We start from the raw sequence: 11100 nt of genomic DNA on the forward strand, positions 1-11100 counted from the left end.
CTTTACTCTGACCTCTCCATCAGCTCAAACAGGTAAGACTCCACGCTGTAGGACATGCCCGCATGATCCATTTGTGTTGTCAATGTTTTCGTTGTGATCAGATAATAAACATCACATGGCCCCGATAGTGAGTAGGTGTTTCATCCATGATTCCTCAAGAATTTGTTTCCAACCATCATTGGGTTTTGTTAGGACATAATTCTAAACCACTGGATTAGTCAGCAAGCTTTATTTATGTAACCATACAGTGTTCTCAATTTTACTTCGAAGATGAGTGCAGGAAATCCCCCTGTCCTTATATGTCCACACATTGTGTGTAAAGTAGAGGAAGTGCTTTTTGTATATATAATCCTAACCCGTAGTCAGCCGCACAAAGCTCTCGGAGGAAGAATCATCATGAAGCTGTCATCTGTTGTCCAAGGTAACCATACTTTCTTTTACCAGTGTTCTTTTCATGTTATCATGGCATCGCTTGTGAATGTTGACATTTCTCTCTGACAGCCTATATACCTCTCTATCTGCTGCTTGCAGATGGATTTCCAGGTACAGTATGTTTTGTGGATAACAAAGTTTCATTTTATCAATTCTCTATTTTTTTTTTTTTTACTTACCCAAATGTGATCTCCAGTTTCCAAGGATGAATGTCCAGAGATCATTGGGCCTGATCACGTTCAAATAAAAGCTCATCCAGGTAACAGTGTAGACATTACAAACTAGTTTTCTGAATTATACGGCTAATGAAATGTGTTTTTAGAGAAAAAGATTACTGCTTGTTATATTGTGCAACCTTTTTCAATGATTGTTGTACATATATATATATATATATATATAATGAAGCTATAAACAGTCTGATGGGTCTGGATATATTCTCCTCTACAGGTGACCCGCTGCTTCTTCACTGTGACGCGTTTGCAAACTGTGAAGTTGACATGGCCGTCATTTATTGGCTCGTAAACGGCACTTTCCCTGAAGAAGCTCCCAGCAGTGGCAGAATAGTAGAATCAGATGAGTGAGTAATATTCACAGTAGAGAATGAGGGAACTGCCATGCTGGAGTTATTATTTTTCAACTTTAAAATACTGTGTTCTGACATCCTGAAGCCGACCTGCATCTCAACACAAGTGACTATTTGTTTTTAGATCGACTTTAGAGGACGGCGCCATCCTCCAGAGGAGTTTGCTGTTGAAGAATGTCACATCAGAGGACCTCAAATCCACCTTCACCTGTGTTGTGACCAATGCTGCAGGGACAGCTTTAAAGAATACAACCTTAGCGACCAAAAGGAGTGGTTGTAGTGGAGGGAGAAAGAGAAAACACTAGAAGAATCTGTCAATAAATACCTGTACTAAAGCTTCTTCATATTGACAGGAGAATATCTATGTACAATATGATTGGAGTTATTTGCGTGTGAAAAATAAATAAATGAAAGTTTAAACAATTCATTCAAAAACTCAAGTGCCCAGTGCTTCAGTTCTTTCTCAGATATGCATTGGTAATCGTGTCATTTTTTTCAAAAACAAAACTATTTTTTTTTCCAAGGGTTCATTATTACAACACTGAACCCAACACTGTCAAGTACAGCACTGATGGAAGCTGTTATTCCAACTCTTTCATGTCATTAATCAGGAATGACAGACAACACAACTTTAAAGTAAAAAAAAACACTTAGCATTTATTTAACATTCTAAAAGCATCATGACGTTGTTTTAAAGTGCAGTTAAAAAAGCTCATTTTAAGACGTCAGTTGGTGAGTACAACAATGGACCAACTGAGAAATAAACCTTTATCTGTGTAGACGCCATCCATTTAATGATTCAACATTTTTGATTCACTTTTTTTTTTTTTTTTACAAAGTAGAGTATAAAAGAATATTTATGAATGACAGTTCAAAATATAGTTTGTAAACAAAACAAGATATGTGAGGACATGATTCCCACAGCCAGATCAATCAGTTAAAGCATTAGATAGATAGATACTTTATTGATCCCGAGGGAAATTCAAATTCAAATTCAGATTATTGCGATCACATTTTTTAATAATAGTAATTATATATCTCAGATTAAAAAAAAATAGAAGCATTCATCATAAACAACTTAAAACTGTTCAACCCATGACACACAATCAAACACACACTCACAACCTCAATTTCCTTTACACATCCCACATGCATGGTGTGTTTTGCTTAAAGGCTTCTTTAGTGCACATGTTTGTTATAAAGGACAAATGTTTCTCCATGGCGATAGGCTCACTTTTAAAAAGTGAGCCTTTGAAATTATTGGAAGTCTATTTGTAATAAATCGACACGGTGGTTATGGACTTAGATCAACTTGAGGCAGCCTCTGTGGCTGACATGCCCAGCTCCTCCAGGCAGCACTGTAAGTTGCTTGTCCTTCCAGGGTGATGATTTTCTCTGATCTTCTTTGTGATAAGGGCTGCCACATCTTCAATGACTGTTGGCCACTTCACAGGGGACGTGCAGAACGTCTGGAGAAGTTCCATGTTGGTCTTGGTTGCCATTCCAAACAGGAAGCGCATAAAAATGTCCAGTTTGCCATCTTTGCACTGCAGGCTTCTGTCCAACGCGCTCTTGTACAGCTCCATCATCTTGTGCCCCTTCAACAGCCCCCTGACCCTGTGTTTCAGTGGCTGCTCGAAAATGTTCTTCCCCTGGTTTCTGAAGGAGAGAAACACGTAAAGGGCAGCCAGATACTCCTGCATGGTGGGGTGGATGAAGCTGAGGACTTTCTCCGACAGCAACACAAATGGTTGTGTGATGTATTGTGTGCAAAGCCCGCTGTTAGTCACCGCCTCTTCATCACTGATTCCAACCTCCTTCCAGTCAGACTTTGTGATCTTGAACTGGCCTCGTTCCAACATGCTAAAGGCCAACTTCCCCAGTTTTAAGAGGAAGTCTCTCTCTCTTTCTGGGTCAAGATCTGGAGCTCTGAATATGCGATGCTGACGTGTGAGTGTTAGCAGCAGCTTTGTGTACATGTGGGTGATGCTTCGGGGCAGCTCTGCATGCGTCCCCCGCTTTGTAAAGATGCACTGGCATTCATCAGCCACAAGCGAGCAAAACAAGGGCAGGTGGCACATGATGCGGAGCGTTTTCAGAGAATCGATATATGCGATCACACGAGCTGCTTGATCTGGATCCTGAAATCTTTTCCGGAAGTACTCGTTCTTGTCAGGATCACGGAAACCTCGTAGCTCCATCTCGTCATAATGTGCATCCCAGGGAATGCAACACTTCACTAGCGGGCGAGAAGTGACGATGAAGAGGCCGCGGTAGAGAAGCCTCGCTCTGAGGAGGTTGACTACAATGACGTTCAGAGTGGTGGAATCCGTGTGGTCACAGAGAAGCTCGGTGTGCTGAAAGTCAAGGTTTCTGTTGTACTCGTCAAGTCCGTCAAAGACAAACATGATTTTGCAGTCCTCAGATCTATATTCCTCATCCCTCAGTTTTTTTGTCTCTGGGTAGACTGTTTGTATGATTTCCAACAGGGAGACGTTACAACCCTCGAACTGTTTGAGTTCTCTGAAAGTAAAAGGAAACAGGAAAGACACGTGTTGATGTGAACGCTCTTCAATCCAGTCCAGGATCAGTCGTCTCATCGCCGTAGACTTCCCTGACCCAGCCACTCCTGTGATAAACATAGACTTCAAGTTGGTCTGCTTCAGCTTCTCAGGGCTCAAAATATCCTTTGTAGAAAGCAGTTTCCCTTCTTCCCGGTTGCTGTCCAACTTCTCTATAGTCAAGACCTCATGTTCTATATTCGGACCATTGTCACACGTTGTGGTCATGTAGAGATTGGCAAAGTTGTCATCAAAGGACCTCCTCTCTCCCTGTGTGTTCAAATCCTCACATGCTTTGCCGTATTTCCTCTTCAGAGTCTCGCTTAAATCATGACGCACCTCATCTGAAAAAAAAAAAAGAGTAAACATTATTATCTTTGTCTGTTTGGTCCATAACCTGAAATCAAATAAACAGTAAAAAAAAAAAAAAAAAACATGGAGATGCAGGAGCTGACTTACTTCTGATGCACAAAGTCTGGAGATAATTAACCAACTTCTTAAACCCGATTTCCTGCAGAAGGGTTTTGGTGATCTGCATAGAGACCTCCAGGCTGTAACACTCGAGAAGCCGGTCCACGAGGTCCAACAAGTCCATGCTTTGTGGATGAGTGTTAAAAGACTGTGGGTAACGCTTCCACAGCATCCCCTTGAATTTCTGTATGTCACCTTTTGACAACTTCCCAAGGGTGTTACAAATAGCCTGATACCAGAAGAAGGATAAAAGTCACTGCTGTGGTTTTAGACCAGAGGATATTTTCTGCTTTAAACTTATAAAGAAAGACCAACCTTTAAAGTGAATGCCACTGTCAGAGAAGGATGCCTTATCTCATTTGGGTCTGTCATTAACTCAGGTGTGTCCGTGAGCTCCGAGGCAGCTTCCTCTTCGGCTTTATCCCTGGTGAGGCCGCTGTGGAGAATTTTAAGAATCTTTAGGGTCAGTCTAACATGTAATCAAACTCTGAAACATTTTAAATCAGCGTGAACTGGTTGTATTTCTTACCTTGGCTTTCTCTTCTCACAGTCGTCACTGTCAAAGGAGTAGCAGCTGGAAAATGAATCTGCTCTGTTCAGCTCGACCCTAAAACCAAGCAGCAGTAATGCTTCAATAATTATTTTAGGCACAACAAAAAGTATATACTTAGGTACAGAGGCCAGTTTAAGAAAGCAGGTTTAGTGCAAACTCATTTCAGAAAGGGAGGTCACTCAAACCTGAGGAAAAACCTCTTCAAGAAAGAGAGGTAACATACACCCTTTTCACACATACGGAAATCTCATGAAAAACTCCGGAGACTTGGCTACCCGGAGGGTCTTTAGGTGTGTGAACGCAAACAGCCACATTTTTTTCGCGCGGACTTTACCCGGAGTTTCTCCGGCCAGACCCCTAGTGTTTTTTCCGCAGAAAGTCCGAGTGAGCTGATGTCTGAACGCGGCCGAATATACTCCGGAGATTTCAATTTCAGCCAATAGAAAGATAATGACGTTTATATACGGTGACTGCCTAAAGTGTCTGCATGCGACCACTACGATCTCCGTGCACGTAATTAAACGGCTGGATTATGTTTTCTGTTCGTCAGTATGTCTATAGTCAGAAGACTGTAGAAGCGCTATACAAGCTCAAATCCATTTACCATTTACCATCTATGCTAAATGAGACAGTGAAGAGCAGGTTTTCTTCAATTAACCCCAAGTTTCCCTCCATCTCCCCCTCGGTATGTCTGCATAAGAATTTCTGGTTTGAGAGGGGTGCAGAACTACAACCTCTTTTTGAGCCCAGTGGCCATTGTGAATTGTAGTATTGGGGCTATATTCATGTTGGCTTTTTGATTGAGTTGATTGAACAAACTCAAATCAGCTTTGCTGGAACCTTAAACTCAGAGTTTTTCTATTTTTTCAATCAGTTTTCTAAACTGAGAGTTTGTTAAACCTTCTTTCCGAAACAGGCACCAGCTGTAAGCTACTCTATTTGTGTGTGTGTGTGTGTGTGTGTGTTTGTTTTACCCTGTGGAGCATCTGTCCTCGCCCTCCATGTTGTCTGAAGTCTCCTCACTTGTCATTGAACAGTAACTGAGAGCTGGAGGCGAGGCCTGGACCACATGATGCCTGAAACAAAAAGGATGACAGAATGACGCTATAATTACTTAGGGGCCCCCCCCCAAAAAAAAAAAAACAGCAGTAGCCAGATAAGATAATTAAAATCTTATAAAGGACTGATAAGTATTAATGTACAGACACAGGCTTGAAGTTACCCCTTTCTTTCCATGGCTTTGTGTGATTCTGAGAATTCTCATACTTCATGTTGAACATCAAGGCTTTTTGAATGACGCACTTTATTTTTTCCAACATAGATTGGACCATAAATATGGTACAAGACATAGACGGATACAGATAGCCCCCTCAAATCTGCCTCATATATTTCTGTAAGAAGATATTTAAAAAAACTAGAGAACCAGATTCTGTTTTTCCATGACATGCTTTTAGCACCCATTAAATGTAGTTGGTCAGTGGAATCAGTAGACTTGTTTTCATCAACAGAACATGACAACAGGCCAGATAAAGTAAGAGAGAAAAAGTTCTTCAATAAGTCCACTAGGGAGAACTACTGAGCTGCCGTCCCACCACTGTTTCTGCATTTGATTGTTGTTGTCCTGCCACAAATATTTCAGAATAATTCTATTAAACTACTTCACTGCAGTGACAGAGTGATCTCAGTACCAGTGGGTAGCTTCCATTGGACTTGGCCCCAGGTCCAGCGAAGGTCTCCTCTCAGGGATGTAGAAAAGATCCTCATCTTCTACATATTCATTCTCTCCTCTAGCAGACACTGCTTCTCCTATCGAGGAGGCTTCCACCTCCATTTCAGCGTCGTCCATCACACCGTAGAAATGGTCAGCCATTGACTAACATGACGGGTATTCACATCGTATTTTCCAGGGCTGATCCCTCAGGACGTTAAGCAGTCCATACCTGCAGAATAAACACACGCATATCAGTTCTCAAATTCTCTGTCCGGTTATTTTAAGAAGTACTTAACCAGATGTTCAGGTTTCTGCTGGTGGATTCTTCATCAGTCTGCGTCTTCACTGTGTTATGAAAGTGATGTACCAAACCAACGGTAACGATAACAAAACACTCTTAGCTTTCTGTACTTTGACTTTTGCAGTATGAAATACAAAAGCGGACTCAATTCAAAGTTCAATGTACAAATCTAAATAACTAGATCCAGTCACCATCAAACACAAAAGCTTAAACAAATGTGCTTCAATACAAGTTGAGGAACATTCAAATCAAAGGCTCAGTCTTCACATACCAGCAGCAAGTTCATCACCTTGCAAAGAAAGATACTAGACATCCGAACATTAGAAACCTTTTAATAAGAAAAAAGAACATTTATAAATTGTCTAATCACTCGGCTGTCTTTCGGGTTTGACATTTTATGCTTTTTAGCATCAATAATGTCTGCTGTCTGTGCTTAGGTTTGACAAGTTCAAGGTTTTAAGTTGATTTATGTACCCTTTTTTAAAATAAATGCAAGCAGTAACTACTTTATACAGCACACAAAATAGACCACAAATAATTAAGCAATTAAAGCAAGATCACAAACAACAACACAATCAATATTTAGCAAAGTAGTGTAAAGTCATACTCTTAGGTGCTAATAATTATTATTATTATTATTGAAACATAGGTTTACAAAGTGCTTTGACAGACAAAGAAAATGAGGAATATAACAGATTAAGCACCAATAGTCATTAATATTTACAGTCTACATGTCAAACAGAGACAGTAACCTACAAACTTAAAAAAAAAAAAAAAAAGAAGTAAATCACAAAATGCAAAAGCAAAAGATCAGCAGAATAAATGCATACGAAGGATTAAAGTAGAATCAACAGGTCTGACAAGGTAGTATAAGTTCAAGCAAAACAACTGAAGTGAATAAAAGAATAAAAGCAGTAACAATGACACTAAGACACAATAAGAGGACTTAAAGATGACATGACAGAAAATAAAAACACAACAAAAAGGTAGATTAATAAATAGGTAAATAAAAAGCAATAAAGGCGTTTAAGAGCACCACATCAGAAGAAGTACTAGAAATATGGATAATGCTTTTACTCATACCAAAGTGCAGATACTGATATGTGGAGATACTTTGCAGACTTAAAACACTCTGTTCCTGCATCACCACCATGTCTCTCTCATGTATAAACCATACACTGTAAATATTAGGTATAAACATGATAAAAACTGAAGCTGTCTATCAAGTAGTCTGACTGACGGGCCGCGTTCAGCTATGTTTACGTTAATGATTTGACATCTGCTGAGGCCTTCAGATGTCGTTCCACAAAACCACGAACAGAAGACAAATAAATAAAAGTCACGCCATAAATACAACACAGTATGACTTTCAAAACCGTCAAACATGTGAATGTAGCCACATCCAATACATTATTCCTACTTTGGGGCTGCTGTTTACTGCCAAAAACTAAATGTTAACTTACCACGGTCAGTGTAGGAATAACTTCCTGGGGAAGTTGTGACTGTCAGTCAGGTGAGCAGCGGAACCGTAGTGAATCATACTCTGCCCCCTAGAGGTCTGGAGGGGTGATAACATTCAGTCTACAGTGTCGCAGATAGCAATTTAAAGTGAGAATACCAAAATGAATAGCTGTTTGATAATAAGATCTACAACAAGCTAAATGTATATATGACTGTGCACTGCAGTACATGCCACAAATAAATAGTCGTAGGCCAAATTTAGCAAGGTTACAACCAAAACCTGAATGCAGAACCAAGTAAAGAGTCATTATCCTTTTTTTTTCCTCATTCCTTTCTATCTTATAAGGTGGGGAGTTACAACAAAGGTCCCTTTTTTGCAGGACAGCAGATCTCCTACATGCCCACAATGCACCTTCCAGGCTGAAAGTTTTGAATGTGTACATTAGTAGCTAAATTACATAATTTTAACTAACTTTCCCAGGCACCATGGAAGGCTTTGGTCTTTAAAACATTCTCACATGCAGCAGTCACTGTAAACATACACCATGATTGAAAGAAACAATGGGTTTTCCTTTTACATTTCTGAAAAGGTGATATATGTTTTTGTATTGTGTTTGTTTCAGGCAATTTGTTGCACTTATATAGCATCCCTTGGCAGGACATCTTGGTTTATAGCACTGCATTTATACAAGGCTGATACTGTATGTTATAAGTGTTTATGTGCTTGTAATTCCCTTCAAACTGCAAAAAAAATGATTCATAAAGTTAAAATATAATTACAGCTTTTTTATTCATTCCTATTTCATTATAGGTTAAACTCATTAACACTGATGGGTGAAATTCAGCCACATCATCAACTTCACATTATGAACTCCTGGTGCCTGCATTCATTTATGATTATTGATTATGTTGAATGTCAGAGCTGCTCTGTTGGGGTTTCTGCTGTATTGATCCCAACAACCTGCTTGTTTTATATTGTTTGCAGCCTTTTTTTTAAATGTCAGAAAAATTACGAGGGTCATGTATTTTCAAATGCTGTATTTTCTAAATCACATCCTGCTGTTTGTTTGATCTCATACTCTCTGTCAGTGAAACAGATGCTTTTATCTTGCTATTTTGCACATTTTAATAATGTATTTATGCTGCAGAATAATCAATTGTTATGCTGGGTGAAAGTGTATAGACCTTTTAAGAAATGTTTAGCTAGAAACATGAATTAATTACTTAAAAACAAACAATTAGATTAATTAACAAAAACACATTAAAGCCCCTAGGCTTATAACATTTCAAAAACCATGTTATTAATTATATTTAGGGTTGACATTCAGTTTAATGTAGTATATGGAGAACAGTGACTGAAATGAGTATTGACCGAAACACTGAAACTGTTTACCAGTAGGCTACTCCAATGGGCAACATGATAAAAGCGAGGCGCTGTAAGCATCCTTGTCTCGTTAGTGACCGCTACACTGAGCTTTGTGTGACGGAGGCGTGAGCAGCGACAAAGACGGCAGGAGAAAACACTGGCATGTATGAGGGGTGATTAGTGCCCAGGCAATTAGAGGTTAAGCAAAGGAACTACTGTAAGGCCTACCATTGTGTAAAATGGATTTATCAAAGGCTTCCCAGAGAGCACAAACCGGGATTTCAATGTTGAAATGATGTTGAAATCAAGGTGAAATTGGGTCGGTATGTTTTAAAATTAATGTTTCAGAAAACACAACTGAAAGAGTGCACTTTTGCTCGGAAATAATTTTGCAGTGTTAGATCTTATCTACATAAAGACCCTATGCAATTATTATTTTTTAGCTTTTTTCATTCAAACCTTATAAATATAGGCTCATTCATAGTTTGTGCTTGTGAACAAATTGTGATAGAGGTAGATTTCCCGCGGAAATTTGGTTGATAGACGTTTAATCAAAAAGTCATTGAAAAACATTCACTTTCAACCCAGTTTTGAACATCTTTCAATGGAAATATGCCGTTTACATGAATTTGTTCATGCATCCTTGGAAGTAAGGTGATAGACATCTAGAGGGCCATCGGCATGGACATGATAGCCCTGATAATTCAGTCTCCTCTTGCTCCTCTTCAGCTCCAACCTCTCGCCCAATAAGGTCACATCTGCCTTAAAAAAACAGCAACAAAAATATGGCATTGCCATAATTACAAATTTGTTATGAATGCTACAACAACATGACAAAAGCCTTCGACATCAAAGTTACTTTCTTAGGGCGTGTGTCCACAGACAGTTCTTTTTGTGCAGGAAAACACTAATAATCTCTGTGTCAGACCACATCCTTTTTATTTTTTATTTTTTTTATTTTTTATTGAGTACACAGATAAAACATACAACTTCAGGAGATGCTTTTTTAGTCACACTTGTCCATTTTCTCATGAAATCCTAACATGCCATTTTACCAAACAACTACACTTCCATATCCATACATGTATACACACACCCTTTCCTTCATACCTACATTAGATCGACATAAACTTACATACATGCATATAACCACACATATGACATCTTTTTTCAATCCTTTTTCCTTGATTGACTAACAACTTCTGCAAACATATTGGCAATTTGCTATAATAGACAAGTGCATTTAAAGTAAAATAAATAAATAAATACAATTAAATTTAAAATACAAATATTAAGAGGTGACTAAAGCCCAGGCATCACTGGGGCCCATTTTGCATCAAATCTATTTGTTTTCAGCTGTAATCTGGCTGTGATTTTTTCAGCCAGGATGCTGTTATTGTTTTCTTTGCTATTAATAGCAAAATTCTAAGCAAGGAAATCAAGTCTCTGTCCATCTTGGTATCAGGAGCTATACCTAAAATAAAGAGTGAAGGGTCTAAGATTAGATTGATGCCCAGAATCTGACTTGTTTCTTTTTGTACATTTTTCCAAAAATCTTCTGTCAGACCACTTTTAACCAGCTCTCATTGTTGCTAGGTAACGAAAGCAAACCTCTGCCTTACCTCAGTAATGTCCGTTAGATGTGTTTAAGATAGCTCAGT

At 38.9% G+C, this 11100-nt stretch overlaps 2 protein-coding genes across 2 annotated transcripts; one reads left to right on the plus strand and one right to left on the minus strand.

Moving 5' to 3' along the window:
* The first annotated feature begins 305 nt into the window (after positions 1-305).
* LOC109985253 (interleukin-1 receptor accessory protein) lies at positions 306-1455 on the plus strand. The gene is made up of 5 exons (XM_020635513.3): positions 306-421; positions 502-543; positions 629-691; positions 880-1009; positions 1140-1455. Exons 1-5 carry the CDS (start codon positions 397-399, stop codon positions 1318-1320), a joined length of 441 nt encoding a protein of 146 aa, XP_020491169.1. The 5' UTR covers positions 306-396; the 3' UTR covers positions 1321-1455.
* A 190-nt stretch (positions 1456-1645) lies between these two features.
* Positions 1646-8160, minus strand: nlrc3l1 (NLR family, CARD domain containing 3-like 1). Its single transcript, XM_020635510.2, has 7 exons — positions 8076-8160; positions 6289-6540; positions 5575-5676; positions 4577-4654; positions 4363-4483; positions 4036-4276; positions 1646-3920 (listed from the first exon to the last, which is right to left on the minus strand). The coding sequence occupies exons 2-7, from the start codon at positions 6468-6470 to the stop codon at positions 2323-2325; spliced, it is 2322 nt and encodes a 773-aa protein (XP_020491166.2). The 5' UTR covers positions 6471-6540; positions 8076-8160; the 3' UTR covers positions 1646-2322.
* Between the last annotated feature and the right edge of the window lie 2940 nt (positions 8161-11100).

Source organism: Labrus bergylta, chromosome 14 (genome assembly GCF_963930695.1).
Source record: "Labrus bergylta chromosome 14, fLabBer1.1, whole genome shotgun sequence".
In the NCBI taxonomy this organism is placed as follows: Eukaryota; Metazoa; Chordata; class Actinopteri; order Labriformes; family Labridae; genus Labrus; species Labrus bergylta.